At 36.0% G+C, this 23,788-nt stretch overlaps 2 protein-coding genes across 2 annotated transcripts in view; one reads left to right on the forward strand and one right to left on the reverse strand.

Annotated features, from left to right (window-relative positions):
* Positions 1-3,651, reverse strand: part of SYK (spleen associated tyrosine kinase) — a 99,583-nt gene extending 95,932 nt beyond the window's left edge. The window contains exon 1 of the mRNA XM_071580495.1: positions 3,518-3,651. The gene's annotated coding sequence lies outside the window, so the exon portion shown is untranslated. The remainder of the gene's footprint in view (positions 1-3,517) is intronic.
* Positions 553-17,634, forward strand: DIRAS2 (DIRAS family GTPase 2). The gene is made up of 2 exons (XM_071580497.1): positions 553-868; positions 13,640-17,634. Exon 2 carries the CDS (start codon positions 13,679-13,681, stop codon positions 14,276-14,278), a length of 600 nt encoding a protein of 199 aa, XP_071436598.1. The 5' UTR covers positions 553-868; positions 13,640-13,678; the 3' UTR covers positions 14,279-17,634.
* The last annotated feature ends 6,154 nt before the right edge of the window (positions 17,635-23,788 follow it).

The following is a 23,788-nucleotide window of genomic DNA, read 5'->3' on the forward strand; positions in this document are numbered from 1 at the left end:
CTTCTGTCCATAAAAGTCAGGAATCCTGTTTTACACTACTCTCAGAGGGGAAAAAAGGTCTAATCTGTTTCATATGAGTGAAATTCTGAGTAACTATGTTGGACAAAAGCTATTTTTATGACACATTTTTCTTTCTACTGTTTTTTAGTGTATCAATATTAGACCTAAGGGATTAATTTCTCAGATATAAATCAGTACAACTGCATTGATTTGAATAGGGCTTTGCGGCTTTGTGCCTACTGGGGATTAGCCTCACCAAAGGCTATGTAAGCTTTTCAAAGTTAAAGGGACAAGCTTGTTCTGTGTTTTGGTGCTAAAAATAAAGGGAGAATTATGAGCATAGATTAATGTGAACTACAGCTTTAAATGATAAACTACAGAATACGTGGAGACTTTAAAGACTAATTGTAAAATTGTGCTACATTGGTTGAGAAAACCAGAGAATTGCAGCCAATACATATATATATACCTTATATATAAATGTATATATTCCACAGTTACTCAGTAGGTGGCAGTTAAAAGCCTAGATGAGCTTTGCCGTCGCCATTTAGGCTGTAGCACTAGCCGAGGCTGGAGTCAGTCCATCCGTAAAAGCAGAAAGAGAGAGGCTGCAATCAAGCCAACGAGCGCATTATCCACGACTCGGGTGCTGGGGGGCAAGCGGGAGAGGAGTAGAGTCGCGGGAGCAGAGAGCAGCCGGCAGGCAACACTGGACACAAGCAGAAGTCACAGGCAACGGAGCTGCAGCACCCTTGATTAATAAAGGGACTCTTTTCTGGTGGAGGAAGCCCAGGACAGATAGGGAGAAGAGCTGGTGCAATGACAGGCAGAAACTGAAGAATATTTGAAGCTTTCTGTTCCTACACAGGTAAATTTTTTTCTACTGTTTTTCTGTATCACCTTGTACAATAAGCATAGCTTTGCATTGAGATTAGAGATCTTCATTTCCTTTGCCAAAATCAACAATACTCATTCAAGCAAAATTTCCACTGAAGTCAATAGAGTTTTGTGTGAGTTACGATGCAAGATTTGATCTAAGCTTATATCTTATGTAGAGAGCATGGCATGCTGCAAGCTGGGGCTAGCAAGGAAGCCAGAAGCCGGTCATACATATGATGACCAGTTAGCAATTTAATTTTTCTGTGTGCTGGGATGCTGGTAATGACTTCATAACCCTTTTTTTCTTTTTAATTGTTGTTCATTAAACCCTGATGTGCTTAATTTTGTCCTAGTGTATAGCATTGGCACTGCAGTGGCTTAGGGAGAGATTAAGTTTTTTATGTTTTGTTTTTGTTTAAATGAAAGATATGTTTTAACTTAACTGATGAAAGAATACAAAAATGTGGAGTCTGAATGAAATAGCACCAGCTGTTTGTTTCTTTGAGACAGATACTATTTTGCAGCATTCCACTGTCGGGCAGGAAATATTTTATTTATTCAGTATTGTGCCTCTCTCAATTGAATGAAAACATAAATCACGAAAGACCATTCTGAAGTGTCTGAGAGTGAGTGAATTCACATTTGCTATCACTTTCTCTCTTGCTATCTTCCCTGTGAATCTTAATGCTCTGTATGCTGCACCAGTCAGTCACAGAAGGGTGAGCCCGGAACAGAGAAACAAGATTGGATTATTTTAATTTTAAAGCATTTTCTGAATGTCCTGTTCTCATGAGACATATACACATATATATGTACACGTACATCCCTGTTTATATATGCACACTATGAAAAATCTATGTCCCTATACCTTTCTGTGTCAATGAAGATGATGAAACTGATTGCTGTTTTGTGTTTGCCAGGGTTTACAGTTTACTGTTCTCTAGAATGTTTGTAGGTCTCACCATTTTTAATTCTGGCTCAGAGGGTTACTTTGTCTTTCCCTTTTCTCCCTCCTGTTTTTAGTTTTCTGACTCATGGACTTCACTTATGCTCAGGAGCTGCTCCCTTGGAGTCCATCTGTCCTTACTAAATGCCATAGTGCCTAATTCACACAGAATGGGATCCATGCCATTGTTCAGAGTCTATGAAATGTGATATTCCTTCAGGTTTTGTGCTCTCTCTGACATCATACACCACATTTGCGAGGCTCTCGCATGAAGAACTGTCCAAACATGGAACGAGTTCAAACATACATCTGCAAATCAGTGGTCCCATGGATCTGAGAGAATGATTGCGATGTACGGCTGTTTATCCTTTGTCTGGCAAGAGAGAAAAACGAATGGGTATAAATGAGCTGTGAATGCACTTAGGCTGGAAGTTTTCAAACCATTAGAGCAGCAAAGTTCTTAAATTACATTCCAGTGGAAGTATTAGAAAGAAAACACTCTAAATGCTTCTCTGTTGCAACTTGATGGAAGGGATTATGTGAAATGGTTGCCTGCAAGGGCAAAGCATTGGATTTGATAATCCAAGAGGTCTCTTTCAATACTAAATACTATTCTTACTTTTCACTGAAAGTTGCTTGCATTGAAAGTCCCTTTTACAAGTGGGTCAGATGAATGCACATTTCTGTACTGTGCTGTCCTATAGTTTACACCATCAGACTCATAAACCCTGATGGTCCTCAGGCACAATAATCTTTCTTTCTCACAGTGCAGGGTTGAGCTCTTTGGAAGTTGATGGGAGTTCAGAGGTATGACTCCTTCTGGTCAAGTGGTCGAGATTATATTATACCATTACTGCAGTTTCTGTAGTACAAATAAAATAGTGGGCAATATATAAACTGATACTGCCATTCCTGAAGCACTGTTTCTAGTTTCCTTTGAGGTTCAGCTGATAAATTTGTGTTTTGCTCTTGTGCTAACCAACACACCTGCCCACATAAAGATCCCACCATCATATATGAAAAAGAAAAGATATTTTCACTGTGACAGGGTATGTGCTATTATCTCAAAATTAACTTTTTAATAAACATGCAATAAACAATATTCTGTTTCAGAGGTGCTCCTACAGAAGGACTGCATTCCTTATTCCCTTTTCCTCTAATCTTTTATTTTATAAACTTATCCTTTCCTTCCTTTTTTTTTTTAATGGTTTTGATTTAGGTACTATATAGGATTGCATTTAATTCACAGTGTACTTCAGTAACTGCTTTGTAATATGTAATAAGCTGCATTTGATTATTCCATCTTCCACACTCTGTGTGAGGATCAGGTTACTTGTATATTTAAGCTGAAAGAGTATTCACTGCAGGACATTTGGTTTGGTATGTGAGGCTGATTTCAAATGTTTGTTCATTTGCCCTAAATATTTTATATTACTAGGACTAATTGAGCAATTATCAATATTACATAGACAAAGAAAAATTACACTTTTCTAAAAAATCAATATTAGCAACAATCATTTCCTTCTAAAATGAACAATTTCCATAAACATTCCAGTAAAAACATATTCTTAGATTTTGTTTTCCATTTGGTATTTTACAAACAAACAAAGGTTTCTAATTATCAATGAACAGATACTTCCACTGCCTTTTTATTGTGTCATTAAAACTATAATGTACATTAAATTATCTTACCTTATTGCTGGAAAAGCAGTGAAAAGATCCACTGAGTGACAATGCAACTGTACATATTAATTGAAACAGCACATGTTCTGATTTGCCTTTTTGAGAAAACAAATACTGATTTGCTTTTAACCACAAAATATTGATAACTGTATAATGCTTAAAATGGATCCAAGAAAGACAAGCAAAATGTGAAAAAGGGTGTAACAAGTCTGTGACAAATGCACTCTTTGACTCACATTGAGGCAGGAGCACCTCCCCTTGAGCAAATAATGTTGAATGTTAGGCTTCTGTATCTGAGATTAAAATCAGTCTTTCTGGCTATGCAGGACTGCAATATGCTGTGGTAGTAAAATTCAGTCAGCATCACCCTGACTGCAGGTAATGAATTTGGTTTTACTGGAATCTGAACAAGTTTCAGTGAAGTTACGCTTTTCTTTCAGCATCCTCATTTAAAATATATACATATTAATCATATGGAAAGGTCAAATCTGTTTCTGGATTGCAGATTTTTCCTTTCCAAAATGTCCAGTTGTTCTGACTTAAAATTAATCTGAAGCTACGAAAAGAACACTTACCCTTTTTTGTTTATTTTGAAATTCTTCCCTGAAAATTTAAGCTGACAGCTTTCATCTGTTCTGAAAAAGTTAGTTATTTAAAAAATCAAATATTAACTAGCATCAGGAAAAAAAATGTTGCTGCTAGCCCAAATAAATATTAAAGTTTCCTCAGTTTGTTCATGACAACATTAAAATGTTACCATGTGTTACTAAGGATTTTTTTTAAATATTCAATATATATTTTTAAAAATTTTGTTTAATATTACAAAGAGAAGAAACATGAATTGAGACTAAACTACCTGAAGGCTACACCTACCTTTCTTACTTCAGAGTAGAAAGAACTGAAAGTTGGATCAATGATGAATATTAGTATGAAATTGCTTTTCTGTTTAACCATAATTTAAAAAGTCAGTAAGGAAAATCATTCATTTTTTAAAAAGTCCTGAGATACAGACTTGCAAATGGCTTCTTAAAAATAAATACTCCTTGGAGTAAAAAATTTTCCCCCAAACAACGCAATGATAAATTGCACATTAAAAAACAAATAGCTTCTTATGACCATTTAGAAACTCCTATCAGAAAGCCACTATTCCTATATCATACATCACAGTTATACTTTAATTTTTGGTTTTCAAAACTTCTTCATTTTCAGAAAATTTTCAGAGGAAGCATAGGCTTCTTACATATCTGAAAACACATCAGCAATGGTATTGCATTATTTAATTACTTGTCGGCGATCCTTTGGGTCCTGAAACCCACTGCATTAACCTATTCACAAGTTACTGCCCAACAAACCAGTGGCAAAATTTTCACCGTTTAAGTCACATTGTTTTGAATGGGATATTTGGACTGTGCAAGAGCACCAGAAGTGTTCAAGTGGTCAGGATAGCAGTCAAACCATCCTTCTCAACCAAGCAAGAAAAATTAATGATAGGAGTTATAAGTCACAAGCTTTTACCCTTTAGTAAATTTGCTTCTACAGAATATTAGCATAAATAATTTCAAAATAACATTAAGGAGTTTAAGACTATAGTGAAATACAAAAGGGTCACCAGTCTTCATACAATTTCCTCTGCTGAATAAAATCTAGTCTTCCATGAATGTACTATTCTTCTGTGTGTAAACACACACATTTATATGGAAATAGCGTTTTGCTTATGCTGAAATTTTTATGTCTGAATGAGTATGAATCTCACAATATATAGAATAATCCAAAGCCTTTACAGTAAAAGGATTATCTGGGGAATGTTCTTTCTTGATTTGAGTTTTCTAGTGCTTTGTACTTTTCTAAGTTTTTCCTTCCAGGAAAACTTTAAAAACCTACCTTTTTCCATAAGAGTAGAACCTGTTTTGGCTAGTGTACATCTGGAGAAGCAGAAGTTCACTACAACATGTAAAGTAATTACTCGATGTCGAAACAAAGTATTCTACTGTTAGAAAACAGAGGAGCTGAAAGGTCAGAGTCTTTGATTCTGCATTTACATAATTGACAAATTCCCATTTATAACCATACTGCTCTACAGAATGGCATTATGCCCTACTTGTTGAAAGGTGTACATACAACATTCTAAGTTGCTCTGTCCATCTTTGGTCAGTTAAATGAAATATATTGAAAATTGAGAAAAAATTACAGTATTTGGTTTAAGTTGTGAAGAAAACTAGAAAAAAAATCAGTCCCAAAGGACTGAATATAATGCTGTTATCTTGACATTTTTATTTCTCTGTGTCCATTCACAAATACCTAACTACACATATACAAAGGCTTCTGTGTCATTTCTCTCTAAGTTTTGGTGATAAGCACTTTAAAGGTTAAGACACTGGTTTACCAAAATGCTCAAATAGGTGAAAGAGTAACTCCATTCCAGTCAATGAATTATCTAACATAACTAAAGCAAATCCTGAATTTAGACAGAAACTGTTATGAAATGCTCCATTTTTAATTTTAAGATTGACTAATCCACTAAATAGGAAGTGACAGCTCATAAGTCACTTGTCCATCCTTGATAAACTTTCTGATTCTATGTGAAAGTAAGGGGGTTTTTATGCGTTAAGTGTGTTCATCTGTCCAACATGAAACAATTTAGCATAGTATTTCTGTTACTGCATGAAAGTAAGTGTTTTTTCCACATGTTAAGTGTGGTCAATGATACTGTGTTTTATTTTATGTTAATGGTTCATTTGTACATACCTGTTACTCAAAGATTAGTTGTGAAAGCTCCTGGGCAACCACAGAGCAAACAATTTCAGTAAAGCTCTTTGTTGGTTAATGTCCAATACCTTCTGCATTTTCTGCACATTTAAACCTTTAGCAAAGAAGGGAATCATCAGTTCCTTCTGCATCATTCATCCTTCCATCATCAGACCCGCATGCTTGAACAAGCAATGCAACATTAGTTAAGCTTAATTTCAGAAACCCACTTTGTATATTGTTCCTATAGAAAACACATCTATTTATCTCCCTTTCCTTTTCCCATTTCTTTCTTGCCTAGCAAAATGTTTCTGGCACAATATCTGCTGGTCATATGTCAGCCAAGAAACAGGCAGAAATTTTCTTAGAGTGATGACTATGCATTTGGGATTTTTTGTTTTACCCATGGTTCCATTTGATATGAGAATTTACAGGTTTTCAATTGGTTTTGAAAAGGCATTGTTTTGGAAATGAAATCTTCAGCATTAGTGTGATGACAATATGACAATTTGCTAAAGCACAGCACAGCATCTGTGACTGCAGACCAGTACAGCAATTGTATTCTACTTCCTTTACATATAGATGTTCTTAGAACTGTAAATATAGAACAAACCTGCAAAAAATTATTCTTGAAGACTCACATGCTTGCTTTTTCTCTTCTTTGTTAGCCCAGAATCATGAAGGAAACCTCTCAATGAATCTCTCTGAAAGACTTTGTAAAGTTGGTATCTGATATCTTGCTTGAAACTTGGACCATATTTATGCTGTAGGAAACACATTTATACCATTGTGGAAAACCTGTCCCAAAATGCAAGAAACATTTTGGTCAACATTAAAAAAAAACAAAACAAAAAACAAACAAACAAAAAGAAAACAAAACAAAACAATACAAAAAAAAAAACCCAAAAGACCCTCCCAAACTAAAACCCCCTGAAACTAAATAAACAAAAAAAAACGCCAAAACCCACCACTTTTTATTTTTCTTAATTTTTCTATTTTTGACATTTGAAAGCAAACACTAATTAGGCCAAACTCCTCCAAAGCAGATAATTTGCTGACATTCTGGTCACACAGAGCAGTTTTAGCTTTCTGCTCTGTCTCAGTCCCATTCATTTTCTAAGTTATGGATTTTCTATGCAAATTCAATTAATTTCAACATTGTAGAGATCATAGCTCTGAAATATAAACTGTTTCAGTTTAAACATATTGAATTTGCAGTTTGAATTTTTGCTTTCTATGTACACATTGAATAAGAGGAATGTCTGATTTTGTCTCTTACTTTCAGATCATGAAGCAAATACCAAAATTAGGACAGTGTATCAAACAAAAGAGTAGGTTTATGACACACAACTTTTTATTTTTTTTTTTACTCCGCAGAACATGGCATTTTCTCTGTAACTCAGTCTAGTAACATTCTTTCTGGTAGATGATATAGACCATTAAGCTGTAACTGCTTTTCTCTCCAGCTGTGGTCAAGAACAACATTAATTAAAAGTGCTACTACATTTATGCAGGGAAAAAAAATAATGATTTACACTAGCTGATCAAGAAGCAGACTTTCAAAGAACATTCTGTTCAACATGAGAATAAAAAAGTTCTTTCCATATGGACTAGAACCTCATGTTGCAAGAAAAACCTCTTTTAACAGTTACCATTTGGTCTTCAAATATGTCTAACTTTCTATTGATTTCAAAAAGACGAAAGAATCCAAGAAAAGTATGAAGAAGTGAGTATTGCATTAAAAGATGAAGACTCTGCAAGTAGGGAAGTCCCCATTCTTAAAGTCTGTATTCATTAGCAGATATGGTGAAAATACTCCCTGAGAAATGCCTGCTTATATACATAATGCACAACAAGAAAAACTCCTTGCAGAACCCTCTTTCCCTATTTTATAAAAGTAAAGTGAAATTTTCCACCTCTGATATAGCAAAATGGACATTAGCCTTACAGTCATGCTGAAATCTATCTTATTTATAGCTATATTCTTCACGTTGCACCTTGTATCTTTGTATAGTGGTGTCATTACTGGATAGCCTGTAAGGACTCCTAATTTAAATTGAGGCAAGATTTTGAACTAAAAATGGCTTGTATTTTATTGGATTTTCATAATAACAGTAACAATATGAACAGAGACATCACCTTGGAGTTAAAAGAAATAAAAATCAGTGACTGACATGAGATGGTTTTACCTGAGGAAAAACAGCTTTCAGGAAATTAATACACAACATCTTAAAATTGCTGTACATAATATGAGACTGACATACCAGTAGGATATCATAAAACCTCAATAACTGGATCAGTCAAGATGTAGTCAAAGCTTCTGACACCAGAAAGCAAAGGTAGTATCACCTTGTTTTTAAAATAAATGCTACACTAAAAGATACCATCTAGAAAACAAAATACTGAAAAAATTTACAGCCTATGACATTTCATTGTAGTTTAACAATGCAAACATGGGGAAAATCTGCAAAACACCACAAGACTGGAGACACTGGAGAATGAGTGATATTTATTCTGTACCTGTTTTCAGGTATAAACTGGAAGAGTTTATCAGCTGCAAGATTCTAAGCTCATTTTAATTTAAGGGTAGGTATTCAAGTGAATCAGCTTTCAGAAGATAGTTTTCTGCTACCCTATACCTGTTGCCTGTTGTTCTGAATGTTATCCATAGCTGAAATGCAAACATAAGAGTCAAGCCATAAATACAATTGATAGAAAAGTTAGATCAGAAAAAAACAATTAAAGATAACCGAGAACTTTGGAGATCCAGTGGCTAAATGCTGGATCGGTGACTGATTTAGTAAATTCTAATATATATTCATGTAATTCCTCAGGCAAAGAACATTGAGAGTTTGAGCTACGAAGAGCACAATTTTTAGGGGGAAGTACTTCATTTAAATACTTTAAATGCATATTTTTGTTACCACTATATAATAAAATAACTGATTTTATATCAAAATAATCCAGACCTTATTCTGACCTTCTGTCAGAGCAGGTCTTGAATTCTTTGACTTAGCCTGTCAGAAATAACTAGGGAAAGCATGGAGAGCAACATAAAGCTCTGCAACTGGGTTTGCACTGGAGGCTGCAGTTTGTCCCAGTGAATAGCCCATCAAGCTCACCTGCAGCAGCTGAACTAGAGCAACTTGAGCTTTGTGCTAACAGAGTATGTGCAGAAAACAGAGCTGTCAGCAGAGATGCAGACTCACTGAGATGCTGAACTTTACAATTAGACAATTAAAAAATGAATGGTATGGATATATGTTATGAAAAATGCTTTGTCTTTTTAAGTGAGGATGGTGTTGATAAACTGACACTTCAGGGTATGATAGTAAATTTTCATTGATGAATTTTGTGAAAGAAGCAAAAACAGGAAATGAGGGTTTATTACAGAATAAGACAGTTTTAATGTGTGAAAAGCAACTGCTATACTTTATGTGCAGATTATGAAACAGAGAAGTTTTCAATGTGTGGGTCAGAAATTATATTGTATCATTGAAAAGTCAGACTTCTATCAAGTTAATTTTTCCATACCCACTCTGACCAGAATACTGAAAGATGATGAAACAATGTAATATTCTATTCTGTTCCATTGTGAGTTTTTGTGAACATATTTTAAAACAAAAAAATGCCAGTAAACTAATAGGGCACTATGGAAGCATTAACAAATGAACATTTGTGTGGAAATGCACCACAGTCATACAGAGTGGTTTTCACTCAAGGAGATTCTCCAGATCCACACAGATAATACAAACAAATGATAAAAAATAATCAAAAGTCTTGGATGAGGGTTTTTTTACTGTCAGTTCCTGTAATGTTTATGTTGGCAAAATCAAGGGGTTTTGGGACTGACAGACGAAACAGCAACTAAGGTTGTTGTTCCTTTGTAGTCACCCAGGCTGGGGAGAAGCAGCTCTGTGGAGAAGACTGGGGGATCGTGCTGGGCAGTGCCCTGGGCATGGTCAGCAGCAGTTCTGGCTGCAGCAAAGGCCCCCTTTGCTCTGGGCTCTGTGAACAGGACCTTGACCAGGCAGCTGAGGCAGGTGACAATCCCCCTCTGCTCTGCATACAAGAACAGCAATGTCATTGGTCCAGTTTGGGCACTCCCAGGAGAGGAAACACATGGGTAAAGTGGAGCAAGTGCTGATGAGAGCACTGAGGGCACCAAGATGCCCAGACCTGCAGCACCATAAGCTGATGGACCAGGGCCAGAACAGCCTGGGGAAGGCACAGTTCAAAAGGCAGCAAAAGTAGTCCACCAAAACCTAAACAAAAGCCATCAAACAGGTGGAGTCAAACTCTTCACATCAATTGATGCTGTGAGAAGAGACAACAGGTATGAATTGAGAGTGAAGTAGCTCAGACTAAGTATAAGGGGGAACTAAAATCAACCTGTTGGTAAATTATCAGTGTACTGTTTCCCAGAGAGGCTGTAGGAAAAGTTGGAGATTTTCACACCTGGACAGGGCAGAACAACTTTCTCTGGTCTCAAGGCTGACTCTGCTGGGACCAGTAGGCTGGCCCAGAAACATGCTCATTTCCCTTCCAGATGGAATTATCCTTTGATACTGCAGTAATTTCTAAAGATTGTCTGCAAAATCTCCCTAAGCAATAGCGTTGCTCTTCCTATCACTGTGAAGTTTTCCAACTGTCTAATGTGAATCTCTTGCAATGTCAGCCCATTAATGCATTTTTTTTCCACTACAAATGGACACTCTTCCTGTTTGCAACAGCTTGCTGTGTTTTGAAAACTGTTACTCTACCATTTTAGGATCCCTTAGAAGTTTTTTATATGCTTAATACCTCATGCCACTGAGTGCCACATTTTAATTTGTTCTATCTTTTGGGCTACCGTATATGTCAGATTTCATGGAAATTTCTGTGTATGCTCAAAGCAGGAAGTGCAATGTAACAGGATTACACTCAGCTAGCATTTAAGATTTTATTTCTCTACTTCATATTTCACTGATGTACATAGTAAAAATTTTCATAGCACATTTTTTCTCCTTGTATCATAGTTTCTAGGCTTCTTATATGATTGTGCAATGTTTAAGTTGCTTCTGAGGTAGAATACTTGGGTTTTCCATATTTTTTGCTTACAAGAAATGATTATACTATAATTCTTATGGTAGTTCATTCTGTGCAGTCATCTGCAATATTAAGCCTGATGACTGTTCTGAATTTTCATGTTTGCAGCTTTTAGGTATAGGTTTATTCTCAGTGAAACAGCATTCTGCTATCTTCCTCTTGTTCTTCCTCATTTTTCTTTTTTTTTTTCCCCTAGATAATTTGTTTGGGGATTTTGTGTCAATTTTTTTTTATTTCTTTATTTTGTTTCTTAACAGCATGAGCTGGTCACCCATTTTCTTAGTTCCTCAGAGAGCTTTTCCTCTTCTATAAACACATATACCAGCATATTTCCTGAGACTACTTTTTCTTTCCTTTCCTTGAATTTTTCTTCAGTGCCTCAGGGTGAACATTCTCATTTATCAGTCTTTCCTCTATTTAAACAAGTCTCTCAGAGTGACAGTTACTGTAGCATAAGAGAGATGGAAACAATGGAGCTCCCTTCTGCCTGAAGCCAGGTTGGGTAGGCAGAACTATGACAGCTCTCCCCTTTACCTTGCGATCGGCATCTCCAGTTACACTGGTCATTCTGCCTAAGGTATGGTGGATGAGGAAGTACAAGTCTTTCACCCAAGTCAATATGTAAACATAGATGTTTTCAGCTTACTCAGGAATTGGAATTAGGACAGCATAGGATGCCCTGGACAAGAAGGGTAACAAAATTAGGGGATGCTTGAACAATAAAGTGAAGACATTAGTGCAGCATGGATTGCCATAGCTTAAGCCAGACTGTCACAAACAGCAACAGCATCAGAATGCAGAAAGAAAAAATTGGGTGTGAGTTTGCAACAGAAATAAGGTCATGGGGAGTCTAGTAACATCCATATCTCTACAGCATCACTATTCTCCTGTTGCTAGACAGGTAAAACGTAACTTAAAATCTCACCCTACAATGCAATCAAATTCTTCCCCTACATTAAAGAAATAGCTTGAAGGCTTTCCTTCAGAGGAAAGAAATTCCACAGGATTGTTCTAGATTTATTGCTATCCAGGCAAAATTGCAATAGGCAGATTTAGTCATTTGGTGCCATTAAGATGCTTGGGTAAGGTGTCTTTTTAAAACAGACCAATTTTTTAAGAACAAATGCAGATGCAGCAAATTTTGCAGTTTTCTCCACACGTACCTCTTATATATCTAGATTTAGCCTGAAAAGTAACAATATCCTAGACTCTTCAATTCTAAGGTTCATTTTTCTTAGTGTTTATTTGCTTAAATCTCACTAAACACAAAAAGACTTGTATGTGGTGTGTGCCTAATGAGCTGCTACTAATGGGAGGGTAAATTCATCTTCATATTTATTTCAATGAATTCTAAAGCAGATAGAGCTTGTAAACATGTGAAAATATTATAATTTTTGTTATTTAACAATCATTTCAATATTTGTTGTCCTACTGATTACAGAAAATTTTTGTCAAGGGAAACTGACTTCAGGATTCACAGAATTTTGCTACCTTTGACACACACACTTGATAAACGTGTCAATACAAGCCACTAAAAATGATGTGAATATAACTGCACAACCTCTGTGATAAATGTAGCATGTCTCATGTTAAATATCATCTACTGCAAGATAAATATTAGAATTAAAAGGGAGATTGAATGTGACCAATCTGAATTTATCAAAAGGTACTCTTTGATCTGAAAAGCAAGTGGAAAAACACACTGAAGTGAGGCTTACTCTCTCACAGAGTTGAAAACAAAGTATACTTGTGCTACTGCTCAGTAATCTGCTAGTATGTCTTAGTTGTCACTCAAAAGAGTTGTCCAGTTGCAGTGTAGGCAAATTCCCTGACTACTGAAGATACAGCATATTCAGAGTGATTAACTGTATCCAACTGTACACCAATGTGTTTCAATTATGATTTAAGAAAATGTGTTTTAGAGAGAGAAGAGTAATTCAGTTTGTACAGCTTATTCAGGTCTTGGTCTTGATGAAATTCTCAGATGCAACTTTTTATTTTTAGGGCTATTACTCCAGTAGGAAGAATACTGAGACACATGATGTTAATTTATAATCAGTCATGAAGTCATAAATAACGTCTTTTGTTACCAGTCCAGACTGGATTGCAAACCTTAAATTTACTATTGAAAGAAATCATTCTTTAACTCCCCACAAATCTTATATTACTACCACTAGTATGCCATTGATTAAATCACATTTGTTTCTCTTTTTGGGAAAGATATGACAACATGCACTCTTCACAGGTACCTGTATTAATTTATGTCTATCTTCCTGTTTTTGTCATTTTCTTTCCTAGAATTTTTTCCCCAGGTGATCAAGTCACACACAGCGAAACATGCCTGAGCAAAGTAATGATTACAGGGTGGTTGTCTTTGGAGCTGGAGGAGTGGGCAAAAGTTCCTTGGTTTTGAGATTTGTGAAAGGCACTTTCAGAGAGAGCTACATCCCTACCATTGAAGACACCTATCGGCAGGTGATCAGCTGTGATAAGAGCATATGCACTTTGCAGATAACTGACACTACAGGGAGCCACCAATTTCCAGCCATGCAACGTCTTTCTATTTCTAAAGGACATGCTTTTATTTTGGTTTACTCAATCACCAGCCGACAGTCCTTGGAAGAACTCAAACCAATCTATGAACAAATATGTCAGATTAAAGGAGACATAGAAAGCATTCCAATAATGCTGGTTGGGAACAAAAATGATGAGAACCAAAATCGAGAGGTAGACAGCAGTGAAGGAGAAGCCATGGCTAAGAAGTGGAAATGTGCCTTCATGGAGACCTCTGCCAAGACGAACCACAACGTGAAAGAATTATTCCAGGAATTGCTAAATCTGGAGAAACGCAGGACTGTGAGTTTACAAATTGATGGCAAAAAAAGCAAGCAGCAGAAAAGGAAGGAGAAACTGAAAGGCAAATGTGTGGTGATGTGAAGTTATTGCCAGAAGTCAGTTGTGAAGTCTCCCCTGACAATACACCTGTAAAACCTGTAGACACCAAACAACCATGCAAGATCCTCTTTATTAGTTTTAAAAGAAGTCTTCTGAATTTGAAAAAAAATGAGGTACTGTGGTTGTTATGACAAAAATCAACAAATAAAAAGGCATGAACTCAATGAAAATAAATAGTGAAGAGAAGGAAAGATGGCCTAGAATACCCAATTTTGTAATTCATACAAAAGAAGAATTTTCATTATTCACATAATGTGAAAGATTTGGAAAGTCAAGTTAATATATTTTTATTTGCATATAACTGCAAGAGAAAGATCTGCCTAATGTCAGAAGAAAAATAAAGAAATGATTGTGAAAAAACTTAGAACATACAAATGCATGCTAGATGGCATTAATCATTTTCTTTAGGAATGCTGCAGACAAACAATTGCGTGCCATTTTCATTACTGACTGGTGGACTGTGCATAAGATAGTCTTGGATCTGCCAAATAAAAGAACTATTGCACATTAAAAGAAAGTATGGGTGTAGGAGTTAAAAGGAACAGATATTGTCTCTAGCCCTCAGCATGATAAGGCTGACCCTGCTTGAGAGATGGAGATCATCTGCTTCTCTGGACTCATTGCTTCAAGAGTGACCTGTGTTTCTGGCTCAAATATGTTTCTGAAAAGCAGACATCTGCCTGTGAAGAATGTCAGACTGTATAAAAATGGTGTACAGAGAACTTCCCCAGGAGGACTGACTGGGGAGTCCCCTAAAAAAGCCTCTAGGGGAGACTCAATTCAAATGCTCCTACTGGTTAAATGAACACCTGGTGTGACCAGTGAATGAACGAAATGTCTTTTGAACTGTTGAACCGCTGATACCCTCAGAGAGGGGTCAGTGTATGATACAAAGTTTTCATTCAAATTATCAGAATAACTGAGAGATACATCTTTGCATTACTATATTGCAACTGGAATGGGGTTACCTTTATGCACTACGAGATCTATTGCCTTTATATTGTCTGAAGTGTTTTATATTTGCCGTTTAAACTCATGAGTTGAACTGCTGTGACTATTTATAGAACCAAATCCTATATTTGAAGTTGAGAGTCCACTGAAGTCTCTAAGAGATGTTCTGGGATGATCACTACATGATTTGGTGTATTAGGGGTTGCAGCAGTACCGTGTTGCAATGCAATACAAAGTTCAGAATAGAAAAAAGTATATTTAAAACACTGTCAGGGGAAACTGCTCTTCTCAAAACCTTCTCAAAAAGAGGAAAAATTGTACAATATGTGAGTTTTCCTGAATGTGTCTCCAAAGCTTCTTTAAAAACTACTCTGAATGACTGAAGTATGTATTCTACTGATAACAAAGGCCATCTAAGATAAAATAAGCACATACAATTTTAAAGGACACATTAAAATTGCATAAGTCACAATCTGCACCTTAGAAACTGCTTTGAACCAATAAAAAGCCTACCATATTTTGGTAAACGTTTATGTGAAGAAACATGGGAAAATGACATCAAGTGCTATTATTAGCATGCATGCTGTTCCATTATAAATATCTTCCAGGAGATGCTCAAATGCAGTCATTGCATTAAAAATTGCTGTCTTGTTTCTCCCAGAGTTATTGTTTGCTTGCCTTCTCCCTTTCTAGCAAATGGGAAAGTATTTCACAGATAGAGTGATAGTATACATTTCTTTGAACAAGAATTGCTACTAACACTGTCTGGAAAGGAGAGTAACTTTTGTCATTCACTTATATATGAAACTCCTACTGATTTCAAAGACTTTCATGTGTGTATGTGTTTACTTCATTGCATTAGAACAGAAAACTGTAAAGAGTGTGGAAGAAAAGCTAAGGCTCTTTATTAACAATAAATTCCTGGCTCTCGCACAACACTTTTTCATCAGAATTTCAAAGCACTTTGCAAAAGGGACAGCATCATTATCTTAACTTCTCAGGTAGTGAAAGTGAGACATGAAGAGAGGAAGCAACTGCACATAGGTTGCCCAGTAGGTTAGTGACAGACCCATGAACAAAAGCAATCTCCTCTGTCTCAGATCAGTGCTCATTCTGTGTTTTCTCAGACTGTCTCTTCATATTCTCACATAGCTTCTGAAACACATAAAGACGCCTGCTTTGGCTTATACAGCCAAGTGTGTCTTTTTTGACTGTCTGTCGATAAATGAAACAGTATTTCCAGATCAGGGATGCAAAATATTTAAAAGCACTATATTTAGTAAGACTTTTATAAATGTTTATACATCAACTCTGTGAAAAAAAATTGCTGAGGATACTCAACATCACAGCATTGGATCCCATGGATAAAGCTAGGAAAAAAAGCGTCATCAACCTTAAGGAATAATGGGACACAAGGAGAAATAAAAATTAGAGAGGTTGCCCACAGATGTTAACACACCCGTGCCACAGGTCATCATGCATGGCACATGCCTTAGCAGCCAGTATGGGATAATGATGGAAAATTAGAGAGAAAAAAGGACTATATAAAGAACCTTTTAACATTATTTCCTTAACTGGAAGAATTATTTACATAGTAAAGTGTCTTGCAGAAGTACAATATAGGGGATCTCAATTACTTAAAATGTACTAACTGCAAAGATATTACAGGCTGAAATTTGGCCCTGGACATTTTTTTGAATGTGCCTCATAGCAAGAAAAGAGTAACTGTATGGCAAAGATGGCAATAAAACAAGTAGCTGTGAATGTTAAGGTTGAGGACTGTTTCCTTTAGTTATCAGTTGATTCCTCACCTACTACATAATAAGCCATGAAGTATTTCATGGACTTGCATGTACAAAAGCAAGACCGGTACAGAAGCAATATTACTCAAGGACCACAGACTCAAAATAGAACATATTTTATATCCTTTCATTGCCATCCTAGTTTATACTGCTAGATTTTACATATCTTGCATATGTGCAATCTGGTTGAAAGCATTTTTTGCTATTACTTATAGATTTTTTTTAATATGCATATAAATATAAGACAAACAAAGAAAATATACATCTTTATTCCTTTTTGTGTTTTATTTGGAAATGAGGTATCATTATAATAAACTCTTTAAAATGTATATAAAATATTTAAAACATGTAAGGTCTATAGTGAATTTTAGCATCAGGAAAATAAGATCTAGCTAAAATGAATCTTTAAAATGCATGACTTTTACATGTATATATGAAATATTAAGGTACATAGTCATAATGAAAATGTGTAGTTGCAATTTCATTAGCAGATGCTTTATTTAAAAACTGCATATTAAGTTATTTGTGCCTACAAGTTTCCATGTTTGTGGTGATGTTCTGAATATACAAAATAAAGTTTTAAGTCAAAACACAAGTTTGGAAGAAGTCTTGTTGATGCCTGCATTCTGTTTGTTTCATGAATATGTTATATATTTTTAAAACTCTAAATGCAATAATCTAAATTAAAAGAGATTCTTACGATCTAGACAGTCACGGAGTCTTCAGATGCACAAATCAGTCCTGATTGAATTGGAGCACTATTATCTTATCTAACATTTACTCTTCTTTAATTACACTGTGGGAAATACCTGCCTTTCAATCTACCTTCATAAAAAAATCTCAAAGAACAGTTTATGGGTGTTCCTTTTGGCCAGCAAAAATCAAAAACCTTCTGGAAGCTAGTTTTGTTTTATTATTTACTTTAAAATAATGGCAGAAAAAACTCCATGCTTGTTAAAAATTGCAACTTGCTGTGTGGATCCTGCTGTCCTCATTTCTATGAAATTCCTGATGTTTTTGCAAAATTTCCTATTATTGCATTTTATATTACCACCTGTAACAAAAATTGCCAAATATAACACTTTAGCACTTCTTGCAATTCAGAATATAAGGTAACAGCAGTTCAGTAGTTCACTAAACCATATTCAGCAGAGAGAGGGATCAAAAACCAAGCTTGAATACTTAGGAAAGTTGATACACAGTTGAACCTGTGAAAAAATACTGAGTATTGAATGCAGATTTTGTGTCACTGTTAAGTAATTTCACATGGCAGTCCACAAAGCATAATTTTTTGTAAAAGACACCTCAGAACTCAAATAAGTGGGCTGCACAAAGAGAACAACTGCTGCTTACTCAGTGACCTGTTCACATCTGTAACTCCTTTTAAGAGCAACTTATACTGGAAGGTTCACTTATATAACTGATTCTGTTACAGCCTACTATAGAACAGTGGATGTGCCAATTCAGTGTCCTGGGTTTTGCACAATTCAGTCACTAACTGCTTTATAAATGTTTACCATATCATATTTCACAGAGACACCAGAAGCAGTACAAAATTTCCCTGACTTTGATTTTTTCTTGTCATTTTTTACTGCTCCTGCTCCCCAGTGAAAAATATGTTCACTTTTAACATGTACTCTTATTCAAAATTGCAAATACTTATAACATTTACTTCATTGGCATTTCACCTGACATGTCTTACCCACATTCTATGCACAGAATTTCTAATTAATTTAGAAGTTTATTTCATGTAGTCATGTGTATCTAAAGTCCAGTTCCACTAAAACTGCAAAGAGAGGAAGAGCTGAGCTTGACCACCTTTGAAAGTACATACCTGAATACTCTGTGAAGGATCCATACTCATCTCTAAATTAACTGGAGAAATACGAGGTATAGAAAAAGTATTTGGCCTCTCTTGTTTCATATAATTTATCTTGGCCAAATACTACTTTTTATAATGAGTCATGGTGGTCCTATTGAAATTGAGATCAAATTGAACTTCAAAAGAGGATTTGTTGTTCAGTCTGATGCATGTAGCTCACATTCAGGAGCCCAGAAGTGGCTCACAATGGAACCTACAAGAGCGCCTCTAACTCTCAGATACTAAGATCATAGTGCAGCCTGTGAGTATGGTGGGAGTGGCACCACCACAACCCATCCCAAAACTACAGTCAGCTTCTGTGGGCCACTATACCTGATACTCTGAAAGCTGTGAATGATGGTGTCTGTCAGATGGAATTTAGCATTGTATTTGTATTCATATCAGTAGAGAAAGCAGGAAATAAGAAAGCAGAAGAGGTGTTCTTTTATAAGATTTTTGTGGCAAATATTTTTTTTTTTAATTTGAAAGGATAGAAAGATTATTCTATCTTAGCTTTCAGAGAGAGGTGGGGAGACCATTGAGATGCCATTCACTTTAACATATATCTGCTATACATATATCAGCTTTTGTCCACTGTTGCTGAATTTGAATTTGCCTTTTGAATTTCTTTCCTTCTTTGGTGATTTAGTTCTTGCTGCTGTACAGATCAGTCCTTTAAAAAGACTGCTGGCCTGTTCTTATTTTTTAATCACAATACAATGTTACCATATGCTTAGGCATATTAATTTATTTCCAGATTTTTCCGGTGGGTCGGCTCTCTCCTGCTCAGTTGGGTCATTGTAACAAAGAGGTAGGAAAATTATAATCTGGGAGGAGAAGTAGTAGCACAGCAAACAGGATTGTCAGAAGATTTTACATATTACAGAACTTAATATTTCTCAAAACATTATGAGGTCAGCAAGGATTCCTGAAAGGATTTTCAAGAGAGAAGATGATATTGAATGGTCACACTGAGCTACTCTAATGAACACTGCTCTTACAGACATCACAAGGACATAACACAAGGTTGCCTTAAGTAGGCTACACAAGGAGAGCAACTGCTGCTTACTCAGTGATATATTCACATCTCTAAATCTTTAAAGAACAACTTATAAAGGAAGGTTCACTTATATGACTGTGTAGGGAAACACATTTGCTAACCACAGGGTTTTAGCTCTCTTGACCTTCATCCTGTGCTGGTTTTGTCTGAGGTAGGGTGTAATTTTCTTCACAGTGGCTAGTATGGTGCTGTGGTTTGGATTTGTGTTGAATTAAGTGTTGATAGGATGTTTCTGTTATTGCTGAACACGGAACCAATGTTTTGTTGCTTGTCCTACTGCATGCTGACAAGGGAACTGTGAGGGTGCACAAGAAGCTGGGAGCAAACACAACTGGGACAGTTGATTCCAACTGACCCTATTATTTAAAGCTGGGTGACGACAGAGGAAAAGGGACATTCATAGTGATGGGAGTCTATCTTTCCACATCAACATTATGAATGACTGGGTCCTGCTGTCCTGGAGATGGCTGAACACCTGCCTGCCCATGGGAAGAAGTGAATTAATTCCTTATGTGGCTTTACTTGCATGTGCAGTTTTGCTTTGCCTGCTAACTTATTAATCTGTCTCTATCACATCCCATGATTGTTTTCACTTATACTTTTACAATTCTCTCCCTGATCCCATCTTTGGGGAGTAAGCTAGCAGCTGCTGAGATCCCTATTAGCCTGCTGGGATTAAGCCAGAAACGTATTTAGTCCAGGCAGCCATCTTTCCTACTACCTGGAGAGACAGATGTTCTCCTCAATGAGATGACTTCTACAGCCATGAACAGCAGGTCCTTTTCTTCTACTAACCTCGCATCCATCAAGCCTTATCTTATACAATGTAACAAAAAATAACTGAAAAACCCCAAAGTTTTATACAGCAGCAAGGGAAAGAAAGATCATTTTATAGAAGCATGTCTGTAAGTGTCCAAATAATAGTATACTTATATATAGCATCTTTATGTACGAAAAAATAGTGAAAGACTGTTAGAAGAAAGAGGCAGAATTATGGACAGTGTTTTTTCTGGGGGTACTAAATGTGGAGAGAAGGTGAATATGTGTAGTTTCAATGTTAATATTTAAGAAGGATGTAATAAAGGAGGAAAAAATACCAACTGCATAATCTTGATATCATCCTAATAATAAAAATCATTAAGTCACAGATCAATCACTCAGAGCAAGTAGCAGTCAATAGGAATGTTAAAAAAGAAGGTTTGCGCAAACAAAACAATCTTAATTTCTGTCCTTCCCTTTTCTTTGCTCTTATACTCTGGTTATCAAAATTATTAGAAATGCCTCTGCCTGAATTAAGATGCAAACAAGACCACATGTCAAAATTAATAAATGTGAGGGAAAAGGAGAGAGATAGAAAGAAACAGGAGAAAAGAAGGATCAGGGAAAAAAGAGAGGAACAGAGAGAGATTAAATAAAAATTGCATTATCACTCTGTGGAACTCAATGATTTCCCATGGGTCCTCTTCTTCTGGTCTTCTTGGTGGTGAGGATCTCACAAAACACAGAGTCCAATGGATTAATATACATTCAGGAGATTGCAGGCACTTACATTTTGGGTGAAGCTTTGTGGTCTCTTGCAACAGACTCTAAATTTGGTGTATCACTTGGATCATATGCAGTTCTTTGGTAGTAGAAGGGCTCAGGAAGGAGTCAGGAGCTGTTTTGCAGATCTCTGATATTTTATTATACCTTCTCAGCTGCCTCTCCCATGAATGCCCTGTGTGTTTGTGGCCTTCTAGGAGAGGAGGGTTTACTCTTTTAGTTTCGTGTGGAGGGACTTCACCATCACATCCTCAAAACCCTTCTTCTCCCCTGCCATCAATTAAGCCTTGTTTACTTCTCAGACCTGAGATATTTAAACAATAGTCATATCTCAAGTTCCAATTACAGTCCAAATTCCAGCCAAGAAGCATACTGGGGAGGGATGGAAGAGTGGTTCTTTTCTGATCTCAGACAGACGGTTGCTTCTTTGCAGTTTGGCAAAAGATCTTTCTATGATTTTGACAGTGTTTAAGATATTAACATTTCAGGCTCTCACACTGGCATAACCATATTTGTTTATGGTTGCTCTCCTGTTTCTTTTCAAACTCAAATCTGAATCTAAAATCAGCTTAATTCTGAGTTTGAACTATGCCTAATCATTTCAGGATCTTTTGCTTACCTAGTGGTAAAAGCTGCATACCATTTTGCAAAAGCACCAAGTTATCCCATTATGGTAGAGGACAATTGTATTTTATTTATTGCTTGCTTGAAAACAGTTAAAAATAATGTAGTAATAAAGTAATCAGAGTAGTCAGTAAGCAGCAGTTAAATTATTCGATGAAAAAACTCCCAATTCCACCCCCCCCGCCATGTCTGTCAGTTATGTAACAGCATATAAAGTGTGCCCAGATTGCAGAACTTGAAAATATCATGAAAGCCAGATGGAAGCACATTCAGAATTTTATTACAGTGGGGATGTAGAACTGGGGTGGGGACATGGGGATTAGAGGGGAAGAAACAGAAGCACATGTTTGTCTGCTTTCGCTGCCTAGGAAGAGCAGTCAGCCAGACTGCCTTAGCCACAGCCGAAGCACTCTCTTCTTCTGAAAAAGGTTTAAAAAGCAGAGAAAAAAACACAAGAGCATCATTTGGCATACAAATAGATGATGTCTGCATATTGTGGGCAACTATGGTGATGAGAGGGGTTTCAAAAAGTATGTGACTCAAAAGTAATCATCTGGTCTCCACTGGCTGTTTTAAGCTACAGTTCTGCATCAAGAGTCATCATATTCTGAACATTGCTGGGTCAAATAGGTTACATGGCATTACTTTAAACTACTTATGGAAGTCAGATTATTAATCTTAAAAAAACTGATGTTGTGTTGCAGTCAAGAAAATATATTATTCCGTACTATACAGAAGGAGACGATAATGTATTCTTAAATGCAAGCTTGTAGTCAAAACTGTATTCTGTTTATAGATGTGATTTCTTTAACCCCTAAGTTGTGTTACCTCAGAAATGTAAAATTGGTGCTTTTTCACCTGGGTTCTTTAATATGAGTTAGTTTAGGAACAGAAACTTTCGTATCAGGACTATTTTCAGTAAGAGATTTTTAAAATGCATTTAATGGGAAATAGAATTTCAAGTTTAACAAAGAAATTTAACAGTTATTTGTAGAGACAGTGTTGGTCATCCTTTCCCCCAACCAAAATATTTTATGGTTTAAAATGTCACTAAAATGGATATTTCAGACTTCAAGCTGGAAGTCTGAATAGGAATAGATTTAGTGTATATTTTAACTTTCAAGGACATGGAAGTATGTGCAAATTCAATTTTTTTTTTCTGAATGTCAGAGACCAAACTCATTCTTCATTTAGTTTGTAATAAATTTCTCCCTATATTTTCCAGTTTGTTTTCAATAACATGGTATTTGGTGTGGTTACAATGGATTTAATGTGAAAACAAACTGAAGGTTTTTGCATTCTGTGGTGTTTCATTGCTGGTTTTTTGGTATGGGAAGCTACAAAACCAAGACAAAGTTAAACCTGGAAGCTGCAAAGGGAGAATTTTAGGAAATGTTTTTATTTTCCTTTTTTTAATCTCAAACTTCTTTTGACTCGTAACAAAATGACTAATATCCATGTGTCTAAATTCCTCTCACATGCAACTGGAACAACTTTTTTTCTTCTTGAAGATGCGGGAAACTTGCAAAGCGTATAAAGTAAAAGTCAATTTTTCTATGTCCTTTAAGACATATTTTATAGAATAGCTGCCAATTTTTCAAAGCTTATTGTCTATTTTGAACCTTCAGCACAAGGTGAAAATCTGTTCCCTC

The sequence above is a fragment of the Pithys albifrons genome, chromosome Z, assembly GCF_047495875.1.
Source record: "Pithys albifrons albifrons isolate INPA30051 chromosome Z, PitAlb_v1, whole genome shotgun sequence".
In the NCBI taxonomy this organism is placed as follows: Eukaryota; Metazoa; Chordata; class Aves; order Passeriformes; family Thamnophilidae; genus Pithys; species Pithys albifrons.